The sequence below is a fragment of the Lynx rufus genome, unplaced genomic scaffold (assembly GCF_022079265.1).
Source record: "Lynx rufus isolate CCGP_SWC_20201006 ecotype Redwood Valley unplaced genomic scaffold, mLynRuf1.p SCAF_24, whole genome shotgun sequence".
Lineage (NCBI taxonomy): Eukaryota > Metazoa > Chordata > Mammalia > Carnivora > Felidae > Lynx > Lynx rufus.
In genome coordinates this window covers 13864048-13890683 of record NW_025814839.1, presented here as the reverse complement: position 1 = coordinate 13890683, position 26636 = coordinate 13864048, and the positions used below count along the sequence as shown (strand labels likewise).

The 26636-nt window shown below is 50.3% G+C and overlaps 1 protein-coding gene across 3 annotated transcripts; it reads right to left on the bottom strand.

The window, feature by feature from the left end:
* Positions 1-12957: 12957 nt before the first annotated feature.
* GUCD1 (guanylyl cyclase domain containing 1) lies at positions 12958-26174 on the bottom strand. 3 transcript variants are annotated; one of them, XM_047088135.1, is made up of 7 exons: positions 25967-26174; positions 20707-20791; positions 19760-19925; positions 18493-18584; positions 16152-16393; positions 15537-15632; positions 12958-15447 (listed from the first exon to the last, which is right to left on the bottom strand). In XM_047088135.1, the coding sequence occupies exons 1-7, from the start codon at positions 26007-26009 to the stop codon at positions 15353-15355; spliced, it is 819 nt and encodes a 272-aa protein (XP_046944091.1). In that variant the 5' UTR covers positions 26010-26174; the 3' UTR covers positions 12958-15352. The 3 variants fall into 3 exon arrangements, with proteins under 3 accessions (XP_046944091.1, XP_046944089.1, XP_046944090.1); XM_047088133.1 differs by lacking the exon at positions 15537-15632; XM_047088134.1 differs by lacking the exon at positions 15537-15632 and having other exon boundaries at positions 12958-15444.
* Positions 26175-26636: the final 462 nt, after the last annotated feature.

Here is a 26636-nt window from a genome sequence, read left to right as displayed (position 1 = left end):
GTTCCAGCTCTGTGAAGAATGCTGGTGATGGGGCGCCTGGGTGGCGCAGTCGGTTAAGCGTCCGACTTCAGCCAGGTCACGATCTCGCGGTCCGTGAGTTCGAGCCCCGCATCAGGCTCTGGGCTGATGGCTCGGAGCCTGGAGCCTGTTTCCGATTCTGTGTCTCCCTCTCTCTCTGCCCCTCCCCCGTTCATGCTCTGTCTCTCTGTCCCAAAAATAAATAAAAAACGTTGAAAAAAAATAAAAAAAAAAAAAACAAAAACAGATCTTTAAAAAAAAAAAAGAATGCTGGTGTTGTTCTGATAGGGATTGCACCGAATGTGTTGATTGGTTTGGGTAGTATCGACATTTTAACAATATTTGTTCTTCCAACCCATGAACATGGAATATTTTTCCATTTTTTGTGTGTCTTCTTCAATTTCTTTCATAAGTTTTCTATAGTTTTCAGTGTATAGATTTTTTACCTCTTTGTTTAGGTTTATTCCTAGGTATTTTATGGGTTTTGGTACAGTTGTAAATGGGATCAATTCCTTAATTTCTCTTTCTTCTGCTTCATTATTGGTGTATAGAAATGCAACTGATTTCTGTGCATTGATTTTATATCCTGTGACTTTGCTGAATTCATGGATCAGTTCTAGCAGTTTTTTGGTGGAATCTTTTAGGTTTTCCATATACAGTATTGTGTCATCTGCAAAAAGTGAAGGTTTGACTTCTTCCTTACTGATTTGGATGCCTTTTATTTCTTTGTGTTGTCTGATTGCTGAGGCTAGGACTTGCAACACTATGTTGAATAACAGTGGTGAGAGTGGACATCCTTGTTGTGTTCCTGACCTTAGGGGGAAAGCTCTCAGTTTTTCCCCATTGAGGATGATATTAGCTGTGGGTCTTTCATATACAGATTTTATGATCTTGAGATATGATCCTTCTACCCCTACTTTCTTGAGAGCATTTTGTCAAATGCTTTCTCTGCATCTATTGAGAGGATAATGTGATTCTTATAATTTCTTTTATTAATGTGATGAATCACATTGATTGATTTGTGGATATTGAACCAGCCCTGCATCCCAGGTATAAATCCCACTTGATCATAGTGAATAATTCTTTTAATGTATTGTTGGATCCAGTTGGCTAGCATCTTGCTGAGAATTTTTGTATACGTGTTCATTAGGGAAATTGGTCTGTAGTTCTCCTGGTCTGTAGCCCCCTGTAGCATTCAGGTGATTATGCAGTGGCAGCAGTTCAGAGATTATGGCAAATCACAACACACAGCCCGCTCCAGGTTTCACCACACCCTGGCATCTCTTTGTTCCAACACCAGCAAATGCGGCTGTTCTCTGGGTCTGGTGGGACCTTTGCATCCTCTACCAAACACCCTCCAAGCAGGGGAACTTCTTCTCCCTGTGTGGCCCATGGACCCCTCAGACCTCTCTGCCTGCTCCTGGGGATTCGCCCTTCCTCCCCACCAGAGCACCACCAGGTATTGAGTTCTGGAATTCTGACTCTGCACTCCTGTTTATAGAGACCTAATGGTATTGAAACTCTCTCCTTTCTCCCTGTCAATGGTTTTGGGGAACAGTTTTCTTGTTCAGTCCCTTGTGTTTCCTCTCTTTCTCTTTCTCTCCAGCTACTTTTCCTGCACTCTTTACCCTTTCTCTGTCCTCTCTCTGCACAAACAGCCTCCTACCCTCCGTGGCTTCTCTCTCCCCCAGTTCACCTCTCCACACTGTGTACCTGCCAAGTTCTAGGGCTCAAGTTATGCAGATTGTTGTATTAATCCTCAGGTCAGTTTTCTAGGTGTGCAAAATGGTTTGGTGCTGATCTAGCTGCATTTCAGGGCAGAGAGAAGCCAAGAACTTCCATGCTGCTTAGCCATCTTGGCCCTCGAGAAAGTAATGTATTATTAAAGCCATCTGAGCAGCTTACGTGACTGAACCCCATTAAGGTCTCTATGTAAACCCCATTAAGGTCTCTATGTAAACCTATGTAAGGTCTCTATATGCCACTCTTAAGATTCTGGTGGGCATATGCAGAGATCTACTTGTCTTGCGACCACTTGACACGAACCTCGTATGTAAGTGGCCTTGCTTTAAAACTGCCACCTACCTCACGGCTCCTGGGTGGCTCAGTCGATTAGGAATCTGACTTCATCTCAGGTTATGATCTCATGGTTTGTGAGTTCAAGTCCTGCATCAGGAGATCTCGAGCGCTGCTTCAGGTAAACACAAGCCCCACTTTGGGTGAACCCTGATTCTCTCTCTCTCTGCCCTTCATGGGATTCTCTCTCTCTCTCTGCCCCTCACTCACTTGTGCCCTCTCTCTCTCTCTCTCTCTCTCAAAGAACAAAAACAAAAAAACCCTACTACCTACCAATCTGGAGAGGTCTGCGTCTTTCTTTGTTCTCTCCTTGCCTTCCACTTATGGGGGCCAGTTTCAGATTTCACCCAGGGAGTTGCCACATTTGCAAACCAACACAATTGTCTGCCAACAAATTGGACAACCTAGATGAAATGGACAAATTCCTAGAAACACAAAACTACCAAGACTAAATCATGAAGAAATAAGAAATCCAGATAGACCTGTAACTAGTAAGGAGATTTAATGAGTAATCAAAGCATTCCTACCAAAGGAAGGCACTGGTCCTGGTGGCTTCACTGGTGAATTCTACCAAACATTTAAAGAAGAACTAACATCGAGGCACCTGGCTGGCTCCATCGGAAGAACATGCAACTCTTGATCTCGGGGTCATGAGTTCCAGCCCCACATTGAGTGTAGAGATTACTAAGACAAACAAACAAACTTTTAAAAAATTAAATAAATGAAAATAAAGAAGAACCAACACCAATCCTTCTCAAGTTCTTCCAAAAAACTGAAGAGGAAGGAATGCTTCCTCTTTTTTATTTTTTATTTTTTATTTTTTAAATTTACATCCAAGTTAGCATATAGTGCAACAATGATTTCAGGAGTAGATTCCTTAATTCCCCTTATCCATTTAGCCCATCCCCCCTCCCATGATCCCTCCAGCAACCCTCTATTTGTTCTCCATATTTAAGAGTCTCTTATGTTTTGTCCCTCTCCCTGTTTTTATGTTATTTTTGCTTCCTTTCCCTTGTGTTCATCTGTTCTGTGTATTAAAGTCCTCATATGAGTGAAGTCATATGATATTTGTCTTTCTCTGACTAATTCCGCTTAGCATAATACCCTCTAGTTGCATCCATAGTTGCAAATGGCAAGATTTCATTCTTTTTGATTGCTGAGTAATACTCCATTGTGTGTGTGTGTGTATATGTGTGTGTATATATATATATATATATATATATATATACACATATATATATGTATATATACATATATATGTATATATGTATATATACATATATATATGTATATATATAATACCACGTCTTCTTTATCTGCTTCTTTTTTTTTAGTATTTATTTTTTTATTTTTGAGAGACGGGGGGGAGGGGGGGTGGGAGGGGCAGAGAGAGAGGGAGAGAAAGAATCCCAAACAGTCTTCATACCATCAGCACAGGGCCAACGTGGGGCTCAAACCCACAAACCACGAGATCATGACCTGAGCTGAAACCAAGAGTCAGGCGCTCAGCTGACTGAGCCACCCAGGCGCCACTGAAGGAAGCACTTCTTAACTCATTGATGCCAACATTATGTTGACATCAAAGCCAAAAAAAGACACTACAAGAAAACAAAACTACAGAGGAATATCCTCTATGCATACTGATGCAAAAATCCTCAACAAAGTACAGTTGACCCTTGAATAATGCAAGGGTTAAGGGTGCTGACCCCCTACACACTCAAAAATCTGATGTATAACCTTTGACTCCCCAAAATTAATAGCCTACTGTTACCAGAAGCCTTACCAATAACATAAATGATGGACTAACACGTATATCGTATGTTACATGTGTTATATACCATATTCTTACACTAAAGTGAGCTAGGGAAAAGAAAATATTATATTTTTTAATTTTTTTATTAAAAAAATTTTAATGTTTATTTTTGTGAGAGAGGAGAGAGAGAGAAAGAGAGAGAACATGAGTAAGGGAGGGGCAGAGAGAGGGGGAGACACAGAATCTGAAGCAGGCTCCAGGCTCTGAGCTGTCAGCACAGAGCCTGATGCAGGGCTCAAACTCACAGACTGTGACATCCTGACCTGAGCTGAAGTCCGATACTTAACCAACTGACCACCCAGGCACCCCAGGAAAAGAAGATGTCATTAAGAAAATCAGCAGGAAAATACATGCACAATACTGTACTATATCCAAAAAAAATCCAAACATAAGTGAGCCTGTGTAGTTTAAACCTGTGTTGTTCAAGGGCCAACTGTACTAGTAAATTGAATCCAACAGCATATTAATGGCTAAATTAGTCTTATTTCTATTGTTTCCTTTAGGGTAGGTTAAAGAAACATGAACATCTTGTCAAGAACTGGGAAGAATCTGCGCTCTTACCCTGTTTGGAAGCTGACAACTTAGCCAACCTCAGTCTCTTGGATGCTAGCGGAAGACACAGCACTCCTCAGAGGCAAAGGAGTTTTTAGTACAGCAGTAGCAGCAGCCAGAGTACCAGCACTGTGTTATGGCAGTTCCGCGAGCCCCAGTTCCCCCAGGACGAGACAAAAGAGGGCCAAGCAATCCCTGCACATGCAGTGGGTTGCATTAAGAAGAGAAAGGGAAAGAGGGAGAAGAGCTTAAAAAATTCTAATCTTTTTTACTGGAAGGTAAAATATGCCTGCCCCTTGTTCTAAAGGCAGGCACTATCTCTGTCTACCAAGGTTGCAAGAACACCTGCATTTTGCTTCAGAGGGAGACTTAGCTCTATCTGCTAAGGCTGTTGGCTCTACAAGTGTCCTTGAAAACACAGTCCAGGAAAACACAGTCCAAGACAAAGGCGTTCATGGTTTTAGCTCATGAGTCTTGCAAAAATTTGAGAAAAGTGAGAGACCTACAGCAGTAACTTCTAGCAATGTCCATTTCTCATTTCTGCATCATCTTGACTTCTGGCAGTTTCCCCATGAGTGTACTACTCGATCAGTCACTCTGATTAATTTGGCCGACAGAGGCTGGACCATATCAGTTCCATTTGTCTCATAGGATTTCATTAATTTTATCCATAGAACTTCAAGGAGAATGAGCCCAACCTGCAAACTAACCTTAGTCCTATCTCCTAGGGTCCTCAACCCAACAGCCTGGACAAATCGCATGAACCATGAAGGTCTACCTTAGAAAGCCAAGTGGCTTTCTCAAATATTGACCTTTCCACTTGGCTTAGGTCATTAATCCAGGTATGACAGGATATATTAGATGCTGTCCAATCTCCACCCTGGCCCACAGGAAGAAATCTAGGCAAGATTATTATCTATACCAACCTAGCCAGTGACCTAATACTGATCTGAAATGCCCTCCTGGGCCAAGGTGGTAACAGTGATCACTTCTTCTAAAATCAAGGATAAATGTTGCATCACTTTTTCTAATCAGATGACTACCATCATGGGGATATCTGCCCACAGAGTGCACATAAATAACGAGTCAGTTACTGGTCCAGGAAGCTCCCCTGAGTAATTGAGGCTAGCCTCATTTTAGTGAGATCTTCACAGTTGTCTATGGGCTACCCAATCTATTCATGGTATTTGCTTAAACAATTGAATGGATCAAAGATCTAAATGTAACAGCTAACTCTATAAAATTCTTAAAAGAAAACACAGGAAGAAACCTTCATGACACTGGACTTGGCAGTGATTTCATGGATTATGGCCCATGACCAGCATGAAGATGCAAGACACCGTTTTGGGGGAAGTTGGCAAGTTAATGCCTGGCTTCCATACAAGTACAGTCATCAGAGCTCCCGTGGTGTCCCCAGAAAGAAAGTGTTCTCCACAAGTTTTGAGGTCCCCCAAGTGGGACCTACATCAGTCAAGGCACAAGTTGATACCTCTCCTGTGGTGTCCTGACCAGTTGGTAGGCCTTCGGTTTCCCAGTTAGCTTGAGTAATTGAATCTAATCCTTGTATTTGGAAGGACTGTCTGAGGGTAGTCAGTCCAATCTCTCCTGTTTGCCCATGCCACCAGCTGGGTGACACTTGTCTTCTCCATAGAATGGCTGAATGAGATCTATGGAGACAGCGGTTGGGAAGACATCTGGTGGCATTGCAGTTGTTTCCCCTGGGAGATTGCAAGAGCCAGGGCTATATCCCCTGTGTTGTGTTTCCAACGGCCTTCTGGTAAGATTAATAGGAATGGTGATCAAACTGTGGTCAAAGCCATCTGGTTGGGAAGAAGGCAAATCCCTGCAATCAGTTATGTTTAACATGCTTGCAAAAGTTTGGGAATGTTACACTGGGGCATACATATTTCATAACGAAGGCTCCGGAGGCAATTATGAAAGACAAGGATCATTAATGATGAATGCTTCTCCCTCCCTAGCTTGTAAAATCTAAGCTCTTTCCTATCTAGGTGCCAAAGTTGCCATTCCTCCTCCAAAGTCAGTATAAATTCCAATAGCTAAAACATCACCTTTTTTTCCCCAGTTACCCCTTTCTCAAACCCCTAGCCTTTGTTTGGAAGGGTCAGGTGCAAGAGGAACAAAAACATTTTTATAAAACGCACAGAGACCTGTTATTTTCCCAACTTCATCCCACATGGGCCACCATAGGGGGTCTTGGCAGGCAATGTACTCACCCAAGTGGTCATTGTCCTTATGATCTCTGATCATGTCAGTCCAACAGGAGAATCCAAGCGGCTAAACCAGAATCAAGTTTGAATTCCTAGGCCTCCCTTCAACTGGGCTGTCACTTTAGTAGAACACATGCCAAACAAGCTGGCCTGGAGTTGTTCTTAGGAAAAAGAAAGAAGCAACATTCCCAGGAATCATCAAGTTTAAATCCCCCAATCCAGGGCGCATGGGTGGCTCAGTTGGTTAAGCGTCCAAGTTCAGCTTGAGTCATGATCTTGCGGTTTGTGGGTTTGAGACCCGCATCTGGCTCTGTGCTGACAGCTCAGAGCCTGGAGCCTGCTTCAGATTCTGTGTCTCCCCCTCTCTCTGCCCATCCCCTTCTCATGCTGTCTCTCAAAAATAGATAAACATTAAAACAATTTTTTAAAATTAATCCCCCAATCCAAACTGCTTTATGAGAGAGAGTAGACCAGGAGGGAGTGAGGGAGATAGACTCAGAAACATATATATATATATATATATATATATATATATATATATACACACACACATTGCTTAACATGTTTAGTAACATATATATGTTTATTTTCGAGAGAGACAGCAAGAGTGAGAGCGAGAGTGGGGGAGTGGCAAAGAGAGAGGAAGACACAGAATCCAAACAGGTTCCAGGCCCCTCACTTTGAGTGCCTAGCCCAATGTGGGGCTCGAACTCACAAATTGTGAGATCATGGCATGAGCCAAAGTTGGACGCTCAACCAACAGAGCCACCCAGGTGCCCCAAACCCCTTTTTTAAAGTTTATTTATTTATTTTGAGAGAGAGAGCTTAAGGGAGGGGCAGAGAGAGAAGGAAAGAGAGAATCCCAAGTAGGCTCCAAGCTGTCAGCACAGAACCTGATTTGGGGCTCGATCCCACAAACCGTGATATCATAACCTGATTCAAAATCAATTAAGTCATGGGGCGCCTGGGTGGCGCAGTCGGTTAAGCGTCCGACTTCAGCCAGGTCACGATCTCGCGGTCCGTGAGTTCAAGCCCCGCGTCAGGCTCTGGGCTGATGGCTCGGAGCCTGGAGCCTGTTTCCGATTCTGTGTCTCCCTCTCTCTCTGCCCCTCCCCCATTCATGCTCTGTCTCTCTCTGTCCCAAAAATAAATAAACGTTGGAAAAAAACAAAACAAAACAAAATCAATTAAGTCAGGCACTTAACTGACTGAGCAGCCTGGGTGCCCTTACTCAGAAACCTTTCTGAGTTGATTCTTTCGGCATTCCAGCATTGGATGGGTTTATCATTCTTGTCAGCTACCTTCATCTGCATTGCAAACCCAACTGGAGGCAGTAAGAGCCCAAATACTTGGCAGTACTTCTTCTATGGCTTTCTGTAGGAATTTGTCTCATGGGATTCTCTCTGAGAGGGCCAAAGGTTTTTTTCGGCAGGCAGAACATACTGCAAGAAAATCTCTGGGAACTTTTACCATGGTCTCCTAGTGTGGTTAAGGCTGGCATGAGAGAATGCAGGAAGGGCTGAGCGGATAGAGGGCCCAACTGTGCCACTCCTCCTTGGCAAGCACTACGTGCTCCAATCCCTCATTGCTCAAGCAAACCAGCCGAGGTTCCAATGATCCACCTGCTTTCTTCCCACAGCTGTTTTGAATTCCCTATCCTCTAGTCTCTGTGTAGATGTGCATCTCTATAACGGTTGTTTGAAAGGAATCACAACCGGGGTGCCTGGGTGGCTCAGTTGGTTGAGCGTCTAACTCTTGATTTCAGCTCAGGTCATGCATGATCTTGTGGTTCGTGAGTTTGAGCCCCACGTCAGGCTGTGCACTGACAGCACGGAGCCTGCTTGGGGTTCTCTCTCTCCCTCTCTGTTCCTCCCCCAATCACATGTGCTCGCTTGCTCTTTCTCTCTCTCTCTTGCGCGCGCAAAATAAGTAAACTTAAAAAAAAAGGAAGGGGTCACAACCATCTGCGCACCCACAAGAGGACTTACTACTAGTTGTTACAACCACCAGATAATGCAGGATGCCTCCTGCCCACGGAGAGTTAGCAATTACCAGTGCACCATCCAGGTAACTGTCTTGAACTTACTTGCAGGGACTAAGCCTACAGGCCGCTCTCCAATTCTTCTTCATTAACAGGCAATAGAGTGAAGGACTATTAATCACCTGATCACCATACAAGTTGGTCAATAAGTTTTGCTACTGATTCTCATGGACTTCCCATTAATGGCCTGCAAGGCCCACATTCTTTTTCTTCCAGAAAACCACGTCTTTGTGAGCATCCCCTTGTTGCCAGGACTTTTAAGAACGATGAAGGGCCTTATTTTCAAATTGGCCTGTCACAGTTTCATGGATGCTAGCAGAAGAGAACACTCCTGGATCGGAGCAAAGTTTATTACAGCAATAGCAGTGGCCAGACTACCAGCATTTTCTTGTAGATTTTCCAAGCCCCAGGGCCAGGGACTCTTGCACTTTCAGTGGGTTCTGTTACAGGAGAGGAACTCTGAGTTTGAAGAACCCAAATCTTTTATAATAGGCGATATATCTGCCTGTCTTTGGCTTGAAGGGAGATACTATCATGTCTTCCAAGGCTACTAGCTATATGAACATTCCTGAAAAGGTAGTTTAGAACGAAGGTAGCCAAGGCCTCTGCTCATGAGACATGCAAAAATGCTCCCACTCATCTTTGTAGGAGAGAGTGTCTCCTGAATTCTGCAGGACATCAAGGTTCAAATGCAACCTCCTCTAAATGATGACCTCTGGCTCTGACAAATACAGGAAAGCCACTAAAACAGGTATTGTTAAAGATCTGCTGCCGACCATTCATTCACACACTTTGTCAAGGACATACTAGGTGTTAAGGGCTGGGAGCTACAGTAGAGGAAACAGGTAGACAGGATGATGTGGTTGGGGGGTGCAGGGAAAGGTACTCCTTTAAAAGTGGTGACACTGAGCAGAGCCTTAAGGGAAGAAAGGAGTTTGGCATGTGGGAGACACAGAGAGGAGGCCAACTTGGCCGCCTCATGGGTCTGTTGTGAGATGCAAACATTAAACCCTTGTAAATCAAGGGGCTCTGAACAGCTTGGGGAGACTAGCTTACCAGATCTCCCAGGGCTGGGGGAGATTCTCAGAAAGCAGTATTCAGGATGCATGTTGAGGCAGATGGCCAGGGAGAGACAAAGAGGAGGAAGTCCAGAGGTGGAGGGGAGGAGAGGATGGAGAAACCACTGGAGAGGCCACTGCACTGGGCCCGTGGGAGTCTCAGCCTCCATTTCCTGGCACTGAGGTTTTCCCATGAACACTTAAGTCCATGCTGGTCCCATGACTTGGCCCGTGGGACCAGCAGCACAGCAGGATGATGTCTCAGTATCTTCCTGGCTTTCTCAATTCTGTTCTGACGCTAGAGGATGGGCACAAGTCCGTGATGTGTGTCCCTGGATACTGAGCTAGAGGCAAGTCATCAAGGAGAGCAGAATCTGCACTCTTTCAGAGTATTGGGGCTACATGCCAGGTTTTCTACCTGGAGGCAGAACCCCAAGGGCCTGTGGCAGCCCATCTCTAGCCCCAGAACTCAGAATTCACTTCCTGGCTCTTCTGGCATTGGCTTCTCCCCTCCCAGGGTCACCAGGGTTTGCTTCTGACTATGGTCTGGGAAAGCAGCAGTGGTGGGTTTGGGTCTAGCTCTGTCTATAGCTTGTTGAGTGATGACTTTGGACCAGTTGCTCCCTTCGCTGGGCTGCACTCTCCCCCTCGGACTGGACCAACGGTTACTCAAGTGCCAGCATGCTTCACGGGATACTAGTGTTACACAAGAACAACTGTGGCTAATTGGGGGAAAACCTAAATAAAGGGAGTCCCCTTGCTGCAGGATTATACACAGCCTTTTCTGTACATCCTAGATCTCCCAGAGGGGACTGTAGGTAGCATGCAGTGTTTGCCAAGCTGACCTGACCAGGGTACCCTGTTATACAGAGCTTCTCACCACTGATATATTCTGAAGGGCATGCCTCAGGATGTGCTAGACCAGAGGTCTCCAGGGGTATTCCTAGCTCTGTTATGAGATTTAAAAAACGTAACCACCAGAACTCCTGTGATCCTTGCCTCCTGTATCCTAGCCCTGTGTAATCCCCAGTGTATACTGGATTTACTGGTGTACTTCTAACAAACAGAGTCCTGCAGAAATGATAGGATGTAACTTTTTTTTTTTTTAAGTTTATTTTTGAGAGAGAGAGAGAGAATGTGTGAGCAGGGGGAAGGGCAGAGAGAGAGAGAGAGAGAAGAGAGAATTTCAAGCAGTCTCTGCATGCTGTCAGCAAAAAGCCCAATGTGGGGCTTGGACCCACTAACCATGAGATCATGACCTGAGCTGAAAGCTGAAATCAAGAGTCGGACACTTAACCAACTGAGCCACGCAGGTGCCCCCTTTTTAAAAATATGTAGTTATTTATTTTTGAGAGAGGGAGAGAGGGAGAGAGAGAGAGCAGGTGAGGGAGGGGCAGAGAGAGATAGGGAGACACAGAATCTGAAGCAGGTTCCAGGCTCTGAACTGTCAGCGCAGAACCCAACATGGGGCTCGAACCCACAACTGTGAGATCATGACCTGAGCTAAAGTCGGATGCTCAACCGACGGAGCCACCCAGGTGCCCCTAGGATGTCACTTTTGAGATTAGGTTATTAAAAGGCTGTGGCTTGGGGCACCTGGGTGGCTCAGTTGGTTAAGCATCCAACTTCGGCTCAGGTCATAATCTCACGGTCTGTGGGTTTGAGCCCCATGTTGGGTTCTGCGCTGACAGTTCAGAGCCTGGAGCCTGCTTCAGATTCTGTGTCTCCCTCTCTCTCAGCCCCTCCCCCACTCATGTTTTCTCTCTCTCTCTCTCTCTCTCTCTCTCTCTCTCTCTCTCTCCAAAATGAATAAAAGTTAAAAAAAAATTTTAAAAAGGCTGTGGCTTCCATACTGGGTGCTCATTCTCTCTCTCTCTCCACCCCCTCCCCCAACTTTATGTCATTACCACTTGCCATATGATGAGGACACCCAGGCAGTCTGTGGTCAACAGCCCTATTCGTGAGCCTGGAAGCAGATGCCCCAGGATGTCAAACCTTGAGGTGACTGCAGCCCTGGCCAACAGCTTAAAAGGCCCCAGGCCAAAGGCACCAGTTCGGCTGCACCCAGCTCTCTGTTCTGTCCGGGCCCCTTGGCTCCGGTGGGGCCCCTCCCAGGAATCCTCAGCCTGTCCCCCTCTTATCCTCATCTGCATGCTCTGAGCAGCCAGCTCTACCCAGTTCTTGTTACCTTATCCACATTTGTCCTGGTTCAACACCTCCTTCATCGTCATTTTTCTCCCATAATTGTATTCAATGGTCACTCAGAGGCCCCAAGCCAGTCTTTCCCATGCCTGTCTCAACCATGATATGTGCATTCAGGATGGGGCCCCTTCCCCTAGGATGGGCAGAAGGCTCCTGCTGAAGCACAGAAAGGGGCCAGTGTTGTCGGTTACACATGCAGAATACGTGCTGTGCCGCCTGGCATACTCTAGCAGGGCACCCCGTCCTTGGCTGGTCAACTCCCTGATTGAAAGTATGTCTACAGGGCTGCTCTCTAGTTTGGAGAAGGGTCCAAGACCTCAGTCAGAACTCCTAATACATCCCCTCAATGTGGGGCTTGGGGAGGGGCAGAGCAGCAGTCAGTCAGGATGAGGTCCCAGCTGGAGACTTGGACCCTACCCAAGAGGCCTGCTCTGGCTCTTTCAGCTCTCTGTGGGACCTGGGGCAGGTCCGAGGCTGCCAGATACGGCAGGATTTACACACATGTCCTTTTTTTCAGAAATAGAATCCTTATCAAATGTAACACTAGAAGACCCCAATATCTACCAAGTAAGGGGAGCTGCTGACTGGGGGTGGATGGTACAGGGAACACTGGAGTCCTGCCCACAGGACTCCCCCCATCTATTGCCTCCTATGGGCCCCACCGTCTCCCTCATTTGATTCCACCACCCCCCAGACCCGCCTCCTGCCCAAAGCTGTGTGCCCTCCACGCCCTCTTCAAGAACCACAGTTAAGCTTGGCTCTGACGCCCTTCTGCCCTTCTGTTTCTAGCGTTGCCTACCTAATCCTTATATGAGCATCAGGAGGGAGGCAGAACCGAAAAGCAGTTAAACAGGATTCTAGTCTGAGCTACAACCTGGTATGGCAGGCCAAGGACCTGGATTCACATGTGCTCATGCTGAGAATTTAGGAGGGAAACAAGAATTCACAAAGGTGGGCCATAAGCTGCCATCATTTTGCAGTGAGAATAATGTTTATTGAGAATGGCTCATTACAAACAAAATATATATATGTAGAAAATCTCTGCAATGCAAAAGATCCCTTTTGTCCCTGTGTGGCTGGAGTGAACAAAACCAACCGTCCAGTGTGGCTTCGCTGGGCCCCTAGCAAGTGGACAGGGGTCATGGGTGCCACATGCTATGGGCAGAAGTTCCTGAAGTCTGGGCTCTCTCCAGCCTTGTTTTCATGACATGTGCAAGAACACAACATAGCGTGGTTTGCATCCTACCCCCATGACCCTCCCCGGGCAGATGGCACCGTCTCAGGCACAGGTAGCTTTCTTGTTAATCTGCCAGATGACCCCTGGCAGGTGACCAGGTGACCTCTAACTTGTGGCCTGCCCAGGGACTGTTTCTAAATGTCACACGATGGACTGAGGTGCTGTGACCACTCTCCGTGGAGGCCGCTCTCCATGACAGCCCCACCAGTCATCCACAGCTTTGCTTCCTCATTGCCTTCCTTGATGCATCTATTCTTACCACAATTTTAGCCAGACCCTTCCTGAGGACGCCCAAACCTCAGCTGCCACACATGGTACTCCTGGGCGTGAAACCAGAGTTCCCTGGGATCTTGGGCCACCCAGCATTAAGGCAAAAGAGACGAGACCAGTCTGAAGGCAATGCTAGTCTCTGAAACCAGGGTGGCTGACCTGTTAGCTAACCAGCTAATAGCGCCTCTGTCTCGGCCAAAGGCTGCATCTGGTGCCGAGGAGCGATTTGGCTGGGTGGTCTGACAGCCCTCATAAACAGAGCCCACCTCTGCCCCTCAGAGCAGCCATGGTGGGGAGATGCCAGCCGGCTGGTGGGAGCAGATGCTGAGCATGGTTTGCGGTCCAGAAGGATGGCAGCTGCCATGTGGCTCTTGGGGTAGCCTTGCTCCCTTGCCAATGACCGCTCATGAGGGGTGGGTGTCCTCAGCCCCTTTGGGAATGATCCATTTCCCTTAGTTTTTAGGTGCAGATCTGCGTTCAAGACCCAGGCCCACCACTGTCCTGGACATACTGTCCCCAGACTGATGGCCGGATTTTGTCTATAAAGTGAGGGGTCCTGGCACTCAGCCCACCAGCTGTGAGTCCCTTTCTCTTTGAAAGAGAACTTGGGCTGGCTTATCTGCCCTATGAAGAGAGGTGTCAGTGGTTCTGAAGTACCTGAATCTCACTATTATTGTCTTACTTGAGGGTGACTCTCACTCCCCACAAGTGAAAGCTTAAATCTCAAACAAAACAAAACAAAACAAAACAAAACAAAACAAATAGTCCATGCTACGTGCAGTGCTATGTGATCCTGGGCAGGTACCACCTTTCTCTGTCAAGAAAAAAAGAGACCCAACTTTCTGTGCAAAATGTCCTGGCATGAACACTGGGGTGGGTGGGAGGCCACAGGCTATCCCCCGCCACTGCCTCAGCAGTGCAGGCCCTAGCACCCCAGCACCTCCAGCACTGTGAGGCTTGGGGCTCCCCATACCCAGAGAATGGGCCCCACTGTCAGGGCTTAGGCTAGTGTCAGGAGGCCTCATGGGTTGGGGGGGGGGGATCTTTGGGACTCAAGTAGCTGTTCTTGGCCCTCAGGGTCAGGCATTCTCAGAGTACATTCAGCCAGCAAGAGCCAGGGCCCTGTCTACTCCCCTCAGGGCCCTCCACCCTACAATGCTATAGTACCTGGAGGGTGCAGGGTGAGGGGTGGGGTTCAGGGTCCTTTTGGCCTGAGGCCCAGCCCTCCTCAGGGCCCAGAGGTCTGACAACCAGCCACAGGAACTTGGGTCCACGGGGAGGCGTGAGAGAGTGGCGGCATTCACCAAAGGGCACAGGGAGGTCTATAGCACTTCTGGGGGGACAGGGGGGAGGGCAGTTCCCAGCAAGGCCTGGAGCAGTCCGCAGCCCTGGGAGCTGGGGTTGGCTACATGGTCTCCAAACACACAGATGCCATCCTGACAAGCGGCATCTCCAGGGCTCAGCCCCCAGGTCTGTGGGGAGACGAGCTCAGCCTTCTCCACCTGGGTCTGGTTTGCAGGCAACAAAGGCACCCACAGGGCTGGAAGTCCCCTGGGCGTGGTTGGAGTCGGGCCTGGGGTCCCAGGGGAGGCTCTACTCAGATGCTCTGCGGAGGCCTCCAGCAACCAGCAGGTGTGCAAGGTAAGTGGCATGATGACACGCGCAACGCTGGTGGACAAAGCAGGCACGCCTTGGGCTCCAAGAATTCCCTGGGGCTTTGTCACATGGGCCAAGGCTGGACGCAGTTCTGCATCCAAGCCCTAGCAGCTCGGGGCCTGTGCCAAGGCCTCCTGAGTGGGCCTGACTGGGGTGTGGCAGGGTGGGGTGTGAGGGCCTGGGCACACCAGGCTCCCGCCGTCAGCTGTCCAAGTAGACAAAGAGGATGTCCTCATCTGTGCCATAACTGGTTCTGGCCTCCTCGAAGTTACTGATGCTGGTGCTGCACATTCCTGCTGAGGGCAGGAAGGGCAGAGTGGGGTCAGCAGGTAGAGGGGGGTGTACCTGCCTCACTGGCGCCCAGGGGAGCTGGAGGACATCTCACCATGGCTCACTCGTCTGGCCACCCTTTGCCACTCGTCTTCCGTCCCCAGGAAGCCTTCCTTGCCTATTTCAGGCTTCATGAGCTCATTCTCTGACCCTTCCCCAGTTTCGAAGATGGAGAAGGTGAGGCCCAGAGAGGGGAAGAAACATGTTTGAGGACACATGGGGTAAGTGTGCTAGAGTGAGGACAGTCCTTCCCATTCCCCAGGACAGTGGGGAGCCCTTGCTGGATCTGGAGCAAGAGCTGGAACTGGGCAGACCTTCCTCTCTGACAAATATGCTTGCTAGCTGTCCTGGGAGGGCTGGAATGAGGGAGATGGCAGGGACCAGGGTGGGGGGACAGCAGAGTAAGGGTGAGGCAGGGCCCTGGGCAGCGGTGTGGGAGGGAGATGGCCTGGCCTGGTGTAGCAATGACCAGGGTGTGGAGGCTGGCAGGGCCTCGGGTTTGTGGCTGCTCTGCGTAGGCCAAAGAAGCAGCACAGATGACAGGAGCTCAGGAGGAGCAAAAGTTTGGGGAGAAGGCAGTGAGGGAGGTCTTGAATGAGAAGGAATCATGGGGACTGGACTGTGAATGCAGCCTGCCCCACCCACTCTCCCCAGCCCGCCCAGCACTCACGGTCAGCATAGGCTGGGTTGTTGTAGAAGATGCAGCCAGTGGCCCGGTTGTAGCCACGCAGAACAATGAAGTGGCCCTGGTAGTCAGGGGTCCGGCAGAAGCAGCGGTGGCCGCTGGGGGCGAAGCAGCAGTACTTGACAGGACTGGAGCAGAGGTCGCAGTGCAACACCCCAGAGTTCACCAGCACAATGGCCACGTGGCCCTGTGCCAGGTGCTCCTGGATATCCTGCACGCTCACTGTGCTGTGGGCGGGAGGAGAGTCAGCTGGCACCATCGGGTCCCATTCCCCATCTCTCAAGTGGACCCCTGCCTGGATCACAAAGCTTGGGGACATGGCTGACTTCCCTCCCTCCTGAGCTCTTTGCAGATAGGAACATCCTGCCTTGTCACTATGGCCCAAGCTCAGCCCAGGATTCAGCATGGGACCAGTGCAGGGGGTGGGAGAGCTCTGAATGTGCCCAAGGACCAGCTGGCCCTGTCACATCCTTCGAGGGGTGGCAGGAAGTCAGCTCCAGATGAGACCCTGTCAAGGGCCACTGGATCAATACATGGGACCCCACCTCCCACCCTGGCTAGTGAAGTTTTTTTTGCTGAGCACCCTCCTTGATCATTTACCCTAAATCACATGCAGTTTACATTGGAAGCTATCGGTTCAACTTAATTCCCAAAATCTGAGCCAAGCATGGCTTCATCAGTTTTAAAACCACATGCTTCTCGGGGCGCCTGGGTGGCTCAGTAGGTTAAGTGTCTGACTCTTGGTTTTGGTTTAGGTCATGATCTCACAGTTCGTGGGTTTGAGTCACGACACTGTGCTGACATTGCGGAGCCAGCTTGGGATTCTCTCCCTCTTTCTCTGCCCCTTCCCCACTCGTGTTCTCTATCTCAAAATAAATAAATAAGAACTTAAAAAAAAAAAACTTAAAATAAAGCCACATGCTTCTCTGAAAGGACTATTTTTCTTTTTGTTTTTTCTTTTCTCTAAGGTTCCTTGTGGCAGACGGGGCTGCCCACGAAGGGCTGGTCAGCAGTGTTTCCAGGGGACCCCCCAGTTCAGCTGAGCCAGCTGCTCCCTGAGGCAGACTATCAGGCACTGCCCCATTCAATGCCCCACAAAAAGCAGCAAATCCAGAAGGGGAGAGGGGCTGTGGAGTGGTGGTTCCCTAGGCTATGGGGGCCTCCTTCCTCAGCAGTCTCCTCAGGAGTGGCAACGTTAGCACTACATGGCCTGACCCAACTCCAGCCCATGGCTAAGTCACAAGGCGCTTTGGTTTGGTTGCCTCAGCCTGGAGAAAGACGCCATTTTTCCATTTGGTCTTTGAAATGAAATAGCTGGCTGAGTTCCCGATGGTACGTACAAGAATGGGATTTCAACTACAGAGAAAAAGCGGGGGCTGCGCTGGAACAAATGCATCGTGCTTCATGGAATAATTGGGTGTGGAAGAGCCAGGTTTGGATCACAGCATGGCCGAGTTGCCGAAGGTGACCATGGGCAGCTCACACTATTTTTCCCATCCTCAGTTTCCTCACCTGAGGAATGGGGACAGCACCAGCTTCCCACTCAACAAGATAGCACATGTCAGGTGCCACTAAATAAACATTTGTTCTTTTCCTTCCAACGTGTGCTCACGTGGCTGAAGGATGTGTGGAGACTTTTCCCATTTTCCCAATTACCTATCATGCAGTAGCATTATGTTAACAATGAAAACATAGGTCTGTAAAGAACAGGAAGACCTGAGAAGAGTGGTCTAGGGGAGCCCAACCAGGATCAAAGCTAACATGCCTGAGCTTGGAGAAGAAACTCATTAGATTCTGAGGAAGTTACTTCCAGGATCTGCCCGAATCGTGTTCCTCACGTATAGCTGAGAAGGGGGAGACCCACATAAGGTCATAGCAGTCTGTGGAGATCTGAGAGCCAGGCCTCCCTAGAGACCCTACACACTGGGCTGTCCCGTTACTCTCCATCACCGTGCCAGCATATTCCTTAGGCTGTCACCCCTTCATTAAGGGTTCCTGTGTTCTGTCTCATGCTACCATCTGTGAGCAGACTGAGGGCAGGCTGGAGTCTGTCTTGCTCACTTGTTCCTCCAGCCCCTGCTCGTGATCCACCTGAGGCCAGAGTTTTGTGTAGCCACATGTCCCCATTTTATGGATGGAAACAGTAAGGCCTAGGAGCCCAAGTCTGTGTGCCCTTAGCCTCAGAATTGGCCAAGATTCTGGGTAGGAAAGCCTAGTTCTGCCTGACTGCCAAGTCCCTAGCCTTTCCTGTACATCATCCCAAGGCCTCCCCCATAGTAAATATGTGGGTAAGTAGGTGCACAAGGAAGAGTGAGGGGAGGCTCACCATTTTTCCACCAGCACCTTGCAGGCCTTGGCTTGTGCAAACAGCTGGTTCACCCGGGTCTCCTCTGTGTCAAAGTGCTTTCTGTAGAAGGACTGAAGAGGGAAGAGCAGGCTGGAGGGGATGCCTGTCCTGGCTGTCCTCACCCCATTTGGATGAAGTAAAGAGCATGTTATGGAGTTAAAGATGGTGAAAGAGGGGACGAGCCCGGACTGCTAGGGGAGATGCAGCACACCCGGGCAGAAAGCTGTGTCTGTCTCAAGCCGGCAGGATGGCTGGCCAGAATGCACAGGACCACACAGAGGCATGAGGAGGACGCTCAGGAGACAGGTAGGCAGTTGAGCTCAGGCAGCCTAGCTCCCCTAGCAAGGCTAGTCATCCCTGGGCTTGTGAACCCCAAGGACATCAGTGGGAGTCTGTGGTAAATGAGCAAAAGGGGTGGCTGAGCCCACCCAGATGCTCCTCCACTGCTTGGCTTAGCAAGACGAGATTCATGGGACATACTTTATTTGGCATAGGGGACTTAAGGGGGCTAAAGCCCTCAGGGCGGAGGCAGGAGAGACCCTGTTCTTGGGTTCTTTTCTCTGCCTTGCAGCCACAGTGATCAAGCCGGATCCATTAGTGTTCTTCCCCTGGCCTGGAAGGTTCAAAGGAGAGTTAGGTTGACTGGCACTGGCCGCCATGTGACAACCCTCTTGCCAGTGAGGCCAGGAGAGACTGTGTTCTGCCAAGTTTTGGAGCCTGGGCCGACATGTGCCTCTGCAGCAGGCAAGACTGGCTCTAACTACACGGGTTGGGCGGTGGGGGTGCACTGGTATAATGGCGAGGCTATGTTGACATTCTATTTCAAAAAGAAAAAAATAGGAAAGGTGGCATTTTAGTTTTTCTTCCTGAATAGCAATTACCCAGATTGGAGCCGGCTGTCCCTGTGACAAGGAAGAAAATGGGCAAGTGGCAGCAGGGTGAGGTCAGAGTGACATGCTCAAAGGCCCTGGACAACAGGAAGGAGGGACACAGAAGGCAGCCTGAGATGCTCCCCTGCACATCATCAAGTGATCTTAAAGGTAGGCAGCTCTCACTACTTAGATGCTTTGGGCAGGCTGGACCTCAAGGTCACCCGGTCTGACTGCTTCGAATGTCCTGCCCACTGGACATTTGCTGCTGTTCCCCGGTCTCTGTGCACCTGTGTGCCCACTCGGGTGTCCAGGCCTTGACCATACCCTTTTTCAATTACTGGGCCTGGGTGATGGCCTGGCAGTTGAGTGCTCACCTGGTTCTTGTAGCCCTTGTCAACGCCCAGGGTCTGTGTGCAGAAACGGTGCCTCACGCCAAAGTGGCGCATTAGGTAAGCCAGGTCAATGGTCCAGATGCTCCTGGTTAGTCGCAGCTCCTGCAGGGCACTCTCAAACTCATTGTCGTCCAGCTGGCCCAGGTACCTGTAGGCAGACAGGCTGCTGAGGTTGGCTTGCCAAGCTGGCTGGGGTCATCCTCCTCCCAAGGGCCCACCAGCCACTATCAGAAGGCTCCATCCTTTGTCATGATCCTACATCTTGTCTACTTCTTGGGCACAGCGTGAGGCTGCCTGGGGCACTGTGTTGGCCCCAGAGTCGAGGATTCTGCTTCTTGAGTCTCTTGCAGGTTGTGTGACTTTGGGTAAGTTGCCAACCACTCTGGCCTCATCTCTAGGATGAGATGCTTGGACCACATCAGTGGTTTTCTAAGTTTCAGACACAGAACCCTTTTGTTGAACACTGTCTTTCCTGGAATTCCAAGATATAAAACAGGTATGGGAGAGGTTGCTCTGAGGTTCCTGGCAGCTGCCTGAAAAATCTCCTAGAAGGAGATCACTATGGTCCCTCTATGTTCTGATGCCTAAGGTTCCTGTGATATTCATTCACATAGCCTTAGTTCAACAGTCGGCTCCCTAGTGACACAGTCACTAGGGAGCCTGAGGTTGGAAGGTCCCATGTCCCTGTCATGGGGTCACTCTGTGGGCCAGGACTGGGCACCTGGGTCTTCCTTGGCTATCCCCCGAGCCTAGTCCACCCTTTGCTTGCTTTTGCAGATGGAACCAAGCCTGGATGGAAGCTGGGCCTCCTGTAAACCCTAACCATGAATAGCCATATGGATGATGAATCCCACCCAGGTCTCGCCCTGTTTCTCCTTCCAGCCAGAGCAGATGGTGTGGATGGGGAGAGTCTAGGCCTGAGCACTCACCGCAGCACCATTTTGGAGCAGGCCAGGCCGCAGTCCCAGTGGTAGAGCTGCTGGATGATGGGCACGGGCAGCTGCACAAAGTCTCCTGTGTGGAAACACAAGGAAGTCACAGACCTTTGGCATTGTGCCTGTCACTGCCACCCCCATTGGAGCCACCATCATTGGCTCCTGCCCAGATCCAGTAGGGGCTGTTCAGAAGCTGGTAAACAGCCTTTCAGGTGCCCCAATCCATTCTCCTTACAACAGCAGTAATCTCCCCAAAACAACCAGTCAGAGTAGGCCAGCCCTGCACAAAACCCTGCAATGGGTTGGTTCCTGCATCTCTTAGGACAATGCCTTCATGGCTGCTGCCCCAGCACCCTCTGCCTTCTTGCCTCCCTCATCCTCATTGGGCCTACCTCTAGGCAGAACATTCACCTGCTGTGATCCCTTATGCTCCAGGACCTTTGCACACCTCTTCCCCCTGCCTGAACTCTCCTGGCCTCCCAGGTGCCTGACCTAACTCCTGCCTTTGGGTATCACTTCTCCACGATGTTGCCTCCATCATGCATAGCCCCCCGCTACATGCACTCACAGACCCACAGGCCTCTCTTTTAGAGCACTCTTTTTGGTGGGACCTCTGAGGAGGCTGGGACAGGGCAGGCACATGGGAGATGCTCAGCAGATATTCAAGTCTGAATTCATTAGGCCCCTCGTGGTCTACCTAACTCCAAAGCCCCCCAGGGCCACCAAAGTGTGAAGTCCATGGGTAGAAGGAAGGGATAGTGTCATGTAATCTGTGTATGTGCAACGCTACCCTAGGTGACCTCTCAGTCTATTCTTGCCATACAGTGTGGAGCAGCAGAAAGTACCCAACCTAAGCATTTTAGCCCCAGCTCTGTCACAGGCTGGTTGTGGGCTGAGCAACTGACTTCCTCTTGCTGGACTGAGTTTGGCTATCTCTAAAGTGGGGGACTTTGGTCTGATTCTGTCATTCAATCAACAAATATTTCCCAAGAGCCTAGCACCTGGATGTGAACTGGAGATGTGGTGGTAAGTGACATAAACAGATCCCTGTCCTGGTGGTCAGCAACAACAAGCAAGTGTAAGAGAAAATCGGAGGGCTAGTCTGGGGAAATGGTGGGGGTATATCTTAGAGAGTGACAGTGAGGAAAAGGAAGACAGAGGGGAACAACATGCACTGAAGTGCTAAGGCAGGGGCCAGCTGGCATGTGGCCTATTGGAACCTCCTACTCTGGGATCCCACAATCTGGACAAAGTTCAGAGTCTAGAGAAATGGGAGGGACTTTACTTCAGCTATCACCACTCACTGCTCATTCATGACACCCACTCAGCATGTGAAAACCCAGCCCACATTGTTTCCTCATCTTGGGAGTCTCTGGGGTCTCTTCTGAACCCATGACCTGTCTGTGCAGAGCTGCGCCAGAAGCTGGCTTGCTATGCCAGCCCTGGCTCCCGCATGTAGCAACCAGAAGGGCCCTGATGTCTCTCCTGGCTTTTCAACCTGCTGGCCTTGTCTGGGCAGTGTCTTGCCTGGAGTGAGTCCCAAGCTCCTATGCTCCTATGTCTAAACTCTCCCCAGCCTGCAAGGTCTGGCGCAGATGTCAGGTGCCTTCTCTGATCCTAAGCTGGCCATGCCTTTTCCCTCATCTGCACTCTGTCAGGCCAGAGTTCACGCTTTGGCTCACAGGACCCTTGCATTGAACTTGTTTGTGCCCTGCTGAGCTGTTGTACATTCCCAGGAGGCAGGGACCTGTGACTGCTCCTTCACTGTCTTATACTTGGCCTTTCTCCCCCCATTCCTCACCTCCAAGGGCAAGCAGCAGGGTGTATGGATGGCAGGATGGTGTGGGCGAGTACAGGCCTCTTGTTGGCTGAGTCACTTGAGGAGAGGCATTTGGCCTCTCTGTGCCTACTTCTTCCTCTATGAAATGGACCGCCACAGATGCCAGTCTGCAGAGTGCTATGAGCACTTAGGGCAAGAGCATGTGTAAAGCTCTTTGCAGGTGCTGACGTGAATGCTGCCCTCCATCCAGGGTGGGCCTGGTACACTGAGCCCAACTGGGCTGAGGTTTTTGTTCCCTCCTTCCCCTGACCCCTGATGCCTCTAAAAGGAACCCAGGCCATCATTCAAGGCCTCCCACATTTGCCTCTTCCCACTGCCATAGATTTAGTTCTGAGGGCTCAGTGCAGCCTGACTTCTGCCTATCCTCTGTTCCAAATTCTACCTCCAGCTCCTCCCCCATCTGTACACAGTAGCCAGAGGGATCCCATCCACAGGCTCCCATTACTCTTAGAATAAAGTTGTCACCCCATTCCATGGCCCACAGGGCCCAGCCCAATCTGGGCCCCACCAGCCTCACCTTGGCCCTGACACCTCATGAACCCAGTTCCACCCAGTGACCCTGGGAACCCATCAAGCTTCATTCCACCCCTCTGCAAATGCAGCAGTCTCTGTCTGGGACTTTCCTCTGCAGTTCTCAAGGCCGCCCCTTTTTATCATTCAGGTCCCAGCTCAAATGCTCCTCCTCTGAGAGGATTTTTCTGACCATGCCTTCAGGGGAGAAGGACCCCCTTCCCAGCATCCTGTTTGTTTCCTTCATAGTACTTAGCAAAATTAATAAGAAAAATAAAAATAAAATAGAGTTACTCCATCTCCCCACAAGACTGTAAGCTTCCTGATGACAGTTTGCTAATCTTGTTGACTGTTATTCCCAATGCCTAGTGTCTGATGCTTAGCAGTAACTCAACAAACATTTGTTGTAAGAAATGAACTTATTAAGCAATCAATGTGTGCTACGATTTGAGAACACTAACTAAATCCCAAGTCCTGCTCTCCAGATCATATTCTTTTTTTTTTTTTAATTTTTTTTCAACGTTTTTTATTTATGTTTGGGACAGAGAGAGACAGAGCATGAATGGGGGAGGGGCAGAGAGAGAGGGAGACACAGAATCAGAAACAGGCTCCAGGCTCCGAGCCATCAGCCCAGAGCCCGACGCGGGGCTCGAACTCACGGACCGCGAGATCGTGACCTGGCTGAAGTCGGACGCTCAACCGACTGCGCCACCCAGGCGCCCCTCCAGATCATATTCTTAAAAATTCCCTGCAATGGGGGACGCCTGGGTGGCTTAGTCGGTTGAGCGTCCGACTTTGGCTCTGGTCACGATCTCATGGTTTGTGGGTACGAGCCCCATGTCAGGCTCTGTGCTGACAGCTCAGGAGCCTGGAGCCTGCTTCGGATTCTGTGTCTCCCGCTCTCTTTCTCCCTCTCTCTCTGTCTCTCCCCCACTTGTGCTCTGTCTCTCTCTCAAAAATAAATAAAATGTAAAAAAAAAAAAAAAAAAAATCCCTGCAACGGGTTGAGTGGAGAGAGAGCAGGGTGCTGTTCTCTTGTGGTGGAAGGTGTCGCTTTTCAAGAATCCTTCACTGTGGCAATAACCCACCTTTTTGTTTCTCTCTACATAGGCTGTTTACTCCCCAGCCTTTGCTCTTGCAAATCCCTTGTCTGGAATGTTGTCTCCCATCTCTGAACATCCAAATGCTCTGGTCTCTTTCCCTTTCTGAGCCCTTCAATATGGAGTATTTGATGTGATCGTGCCTGCCTTCCCCACTGGACAGACTGAGAATACCTCAGTGGCAGGCAGGGACAGGGTTGCATTTGCCTCTTCCCAGCCCTTCGACACTCATACATGCTTGATGAATGGAAGGTGTTTTTCCAAAAAGGCCTTATCTCTTGAGATGCCTAGGCCTACTTGTCATGGCAATGCCCCAACCCCCTCTTTAACCCCCACCCTGGCTTCCAGACTACGGCCCTCTGTTCACGGTTCCCTCCTCACTCTGTGGCCCAGGTTTTGGCACTGGCTAGCTGGGTCATCTTTGGCCAGGCTTTGACTCTGTCTGTGCCTTCCCCTATTCTCAGCTATAAATGAGGCACAGGACAGCTGCTCCCTAGGGCCCTTGTGTGCTCTTCCTCTTCTTGCCCTGGTCCCTAGAACCCCTTGATTCTGAGGCCGCACAAGACTAAACACTTCCACATGGCCATCTCCAGTCTTGGCATGGGCAAGTTAGCCCACAGGGATCCAGAGCTACTGCTGTGGAGAGATAAGGGGAGGCAAGGCCTTCTAAGTCCAGAACTGCTGCCAGATGTTGATGCTTGGAGCCAAGGCTTTGTCTCACCTGAAAATAAGGTTTGCCTGTTAGGCCCTGGCCTGGCTTCAGTTGGCAGCTGTTGCCAGGAAGGTAGGTAGCTCATTGGTCCTGAATACTTACCTCCTTTCAGCTCTATCTGCTTGTGTGCAAAAGTGCAAGTAACAATGGTAACCTACTTTACAGGGTGCTTATGAGGATTAATAAGGCACTGCATGTAAACAACTTAGCACAGTGCCTGCTCAGAGAAAGCTCCCTATGAATGTGAGCTATTACTTCACTGAGACTCAGGAAACCAAGTGTCTGATCCAAGATCACAGAGTTAGATAACTGGAAGAGTAGGGATGCAAAAATCAGGACAGCATCAGACCCTATGCTCTGCTGCATTCACAAAAGAGACCCCTCTCTGGTTGTGACACCAAGCTCCCTGGTGTCTTAGGGTTGGGTCACACATGCTCTTGACCTCTCCCTTGAGTTGGCACCTCACCTCAGAGTTTACTAGCACTTTCTCTTTCTAATCAACCCTGAGAACAGGAATCTTTGCCTTTCCCCTCCCCCACGCAGGAAAGCAAACTGAAGCCCAAGGCACTAAATTTCAGTCTTGGTTTCTGCCCCAAAGAAACTCAGGCCACCTGAGGGCAGAAGGAACCAGAGGGTCAAGAACTACTGCAAGACAAAACGCTGACCCTGGGAGGCCAGGGTAAGGGGCACACCCATTGCTCTGTGCTCTGGGCCAGGTCCCGGCCCTTCTAGGCCTCAGTTACCCCAGAGTTCCGGGAGGGGACGGGATCTCCTAAGGCGGCTCCAGCAGGACTTTTCGCTTCTGGGCAAGGTGCCGCCCTTGCCTCGAAACCAGGACCCTCCCACCATGACCGCTTTCAGAGCTGACTGGGGGTCCCAGCCCTAAGAGTATTAAGAAATCCCAAGTGACCCGGGCTGGGGATAAGCGGCCAAGGCGGGAGTGTATACACCTGGCCAGGTGTCGCTCAAAGCCCTACAGCCCGGCCCGTGGCGGCGGTCGGCCCAAGGTCGCGCGGCCGGACCCTGCCCGCGCTAGGGCGGAGTCCCCCTCGTTCCCCAGGGTGAGGGCTGGGCCCTCGGGGAGGCACTGACCGGGCTCGAGCGGCGGCCCCGCTGCCTCCGCCTCCGTCCTCATGACCCGGGCCGCGCGGGGCGCCCATGGCCCCCGCCCGGCGCCGGCTGCAGCTTCGGCTTCGACTGGGGCGGGAGTGGGGCCGGTGCGTGTCAGGTTCCTCCGGCGCCGCTGCCGCCGCCACTGCCACCGCCACCGCGGTGGGGAGAAGAGGAGGCGGTGGCAGGGCCGCCCCAAGCCCCGCCCCGCCCCTTCCAGGCTTCGGGTCGGGCCCCGCCCCTTTCCTAAACTCCACCCCTTCCCTGCCTCAAGGAGGCCCCTCCCCTCCTTTTCCCCTCCCCCGACTTCTATTCCTAGAGGCCCCCGGCCTCAGGATCTAAGCGGGTCCTGGCTAATGGCAACGTCAACTCCCTGTGACCCCGCCCCTTTCCCCTCCACCATGCACAGGCGCGCAGGCCCTTCCCTGCCTCCGTTCCCCGGAAGCTCCGCCCTTTTTCTTGAGCACGGCCCCGAAGCCCTATCTTTCCACGAGCCTTGGTTCCCCAGAGACTCTTCATCTTCGCAAACTCCGTCTCTTCTCAGCGGCAGTTTCTTTGCTAGCCTAAGGCCAGGTCTTACCCGTACACCGCGGGGTTCAAGAAGACCTAACACTACTGCGGCTCGCTGAGGGCCGGCTCTGGGTCGGCCCCA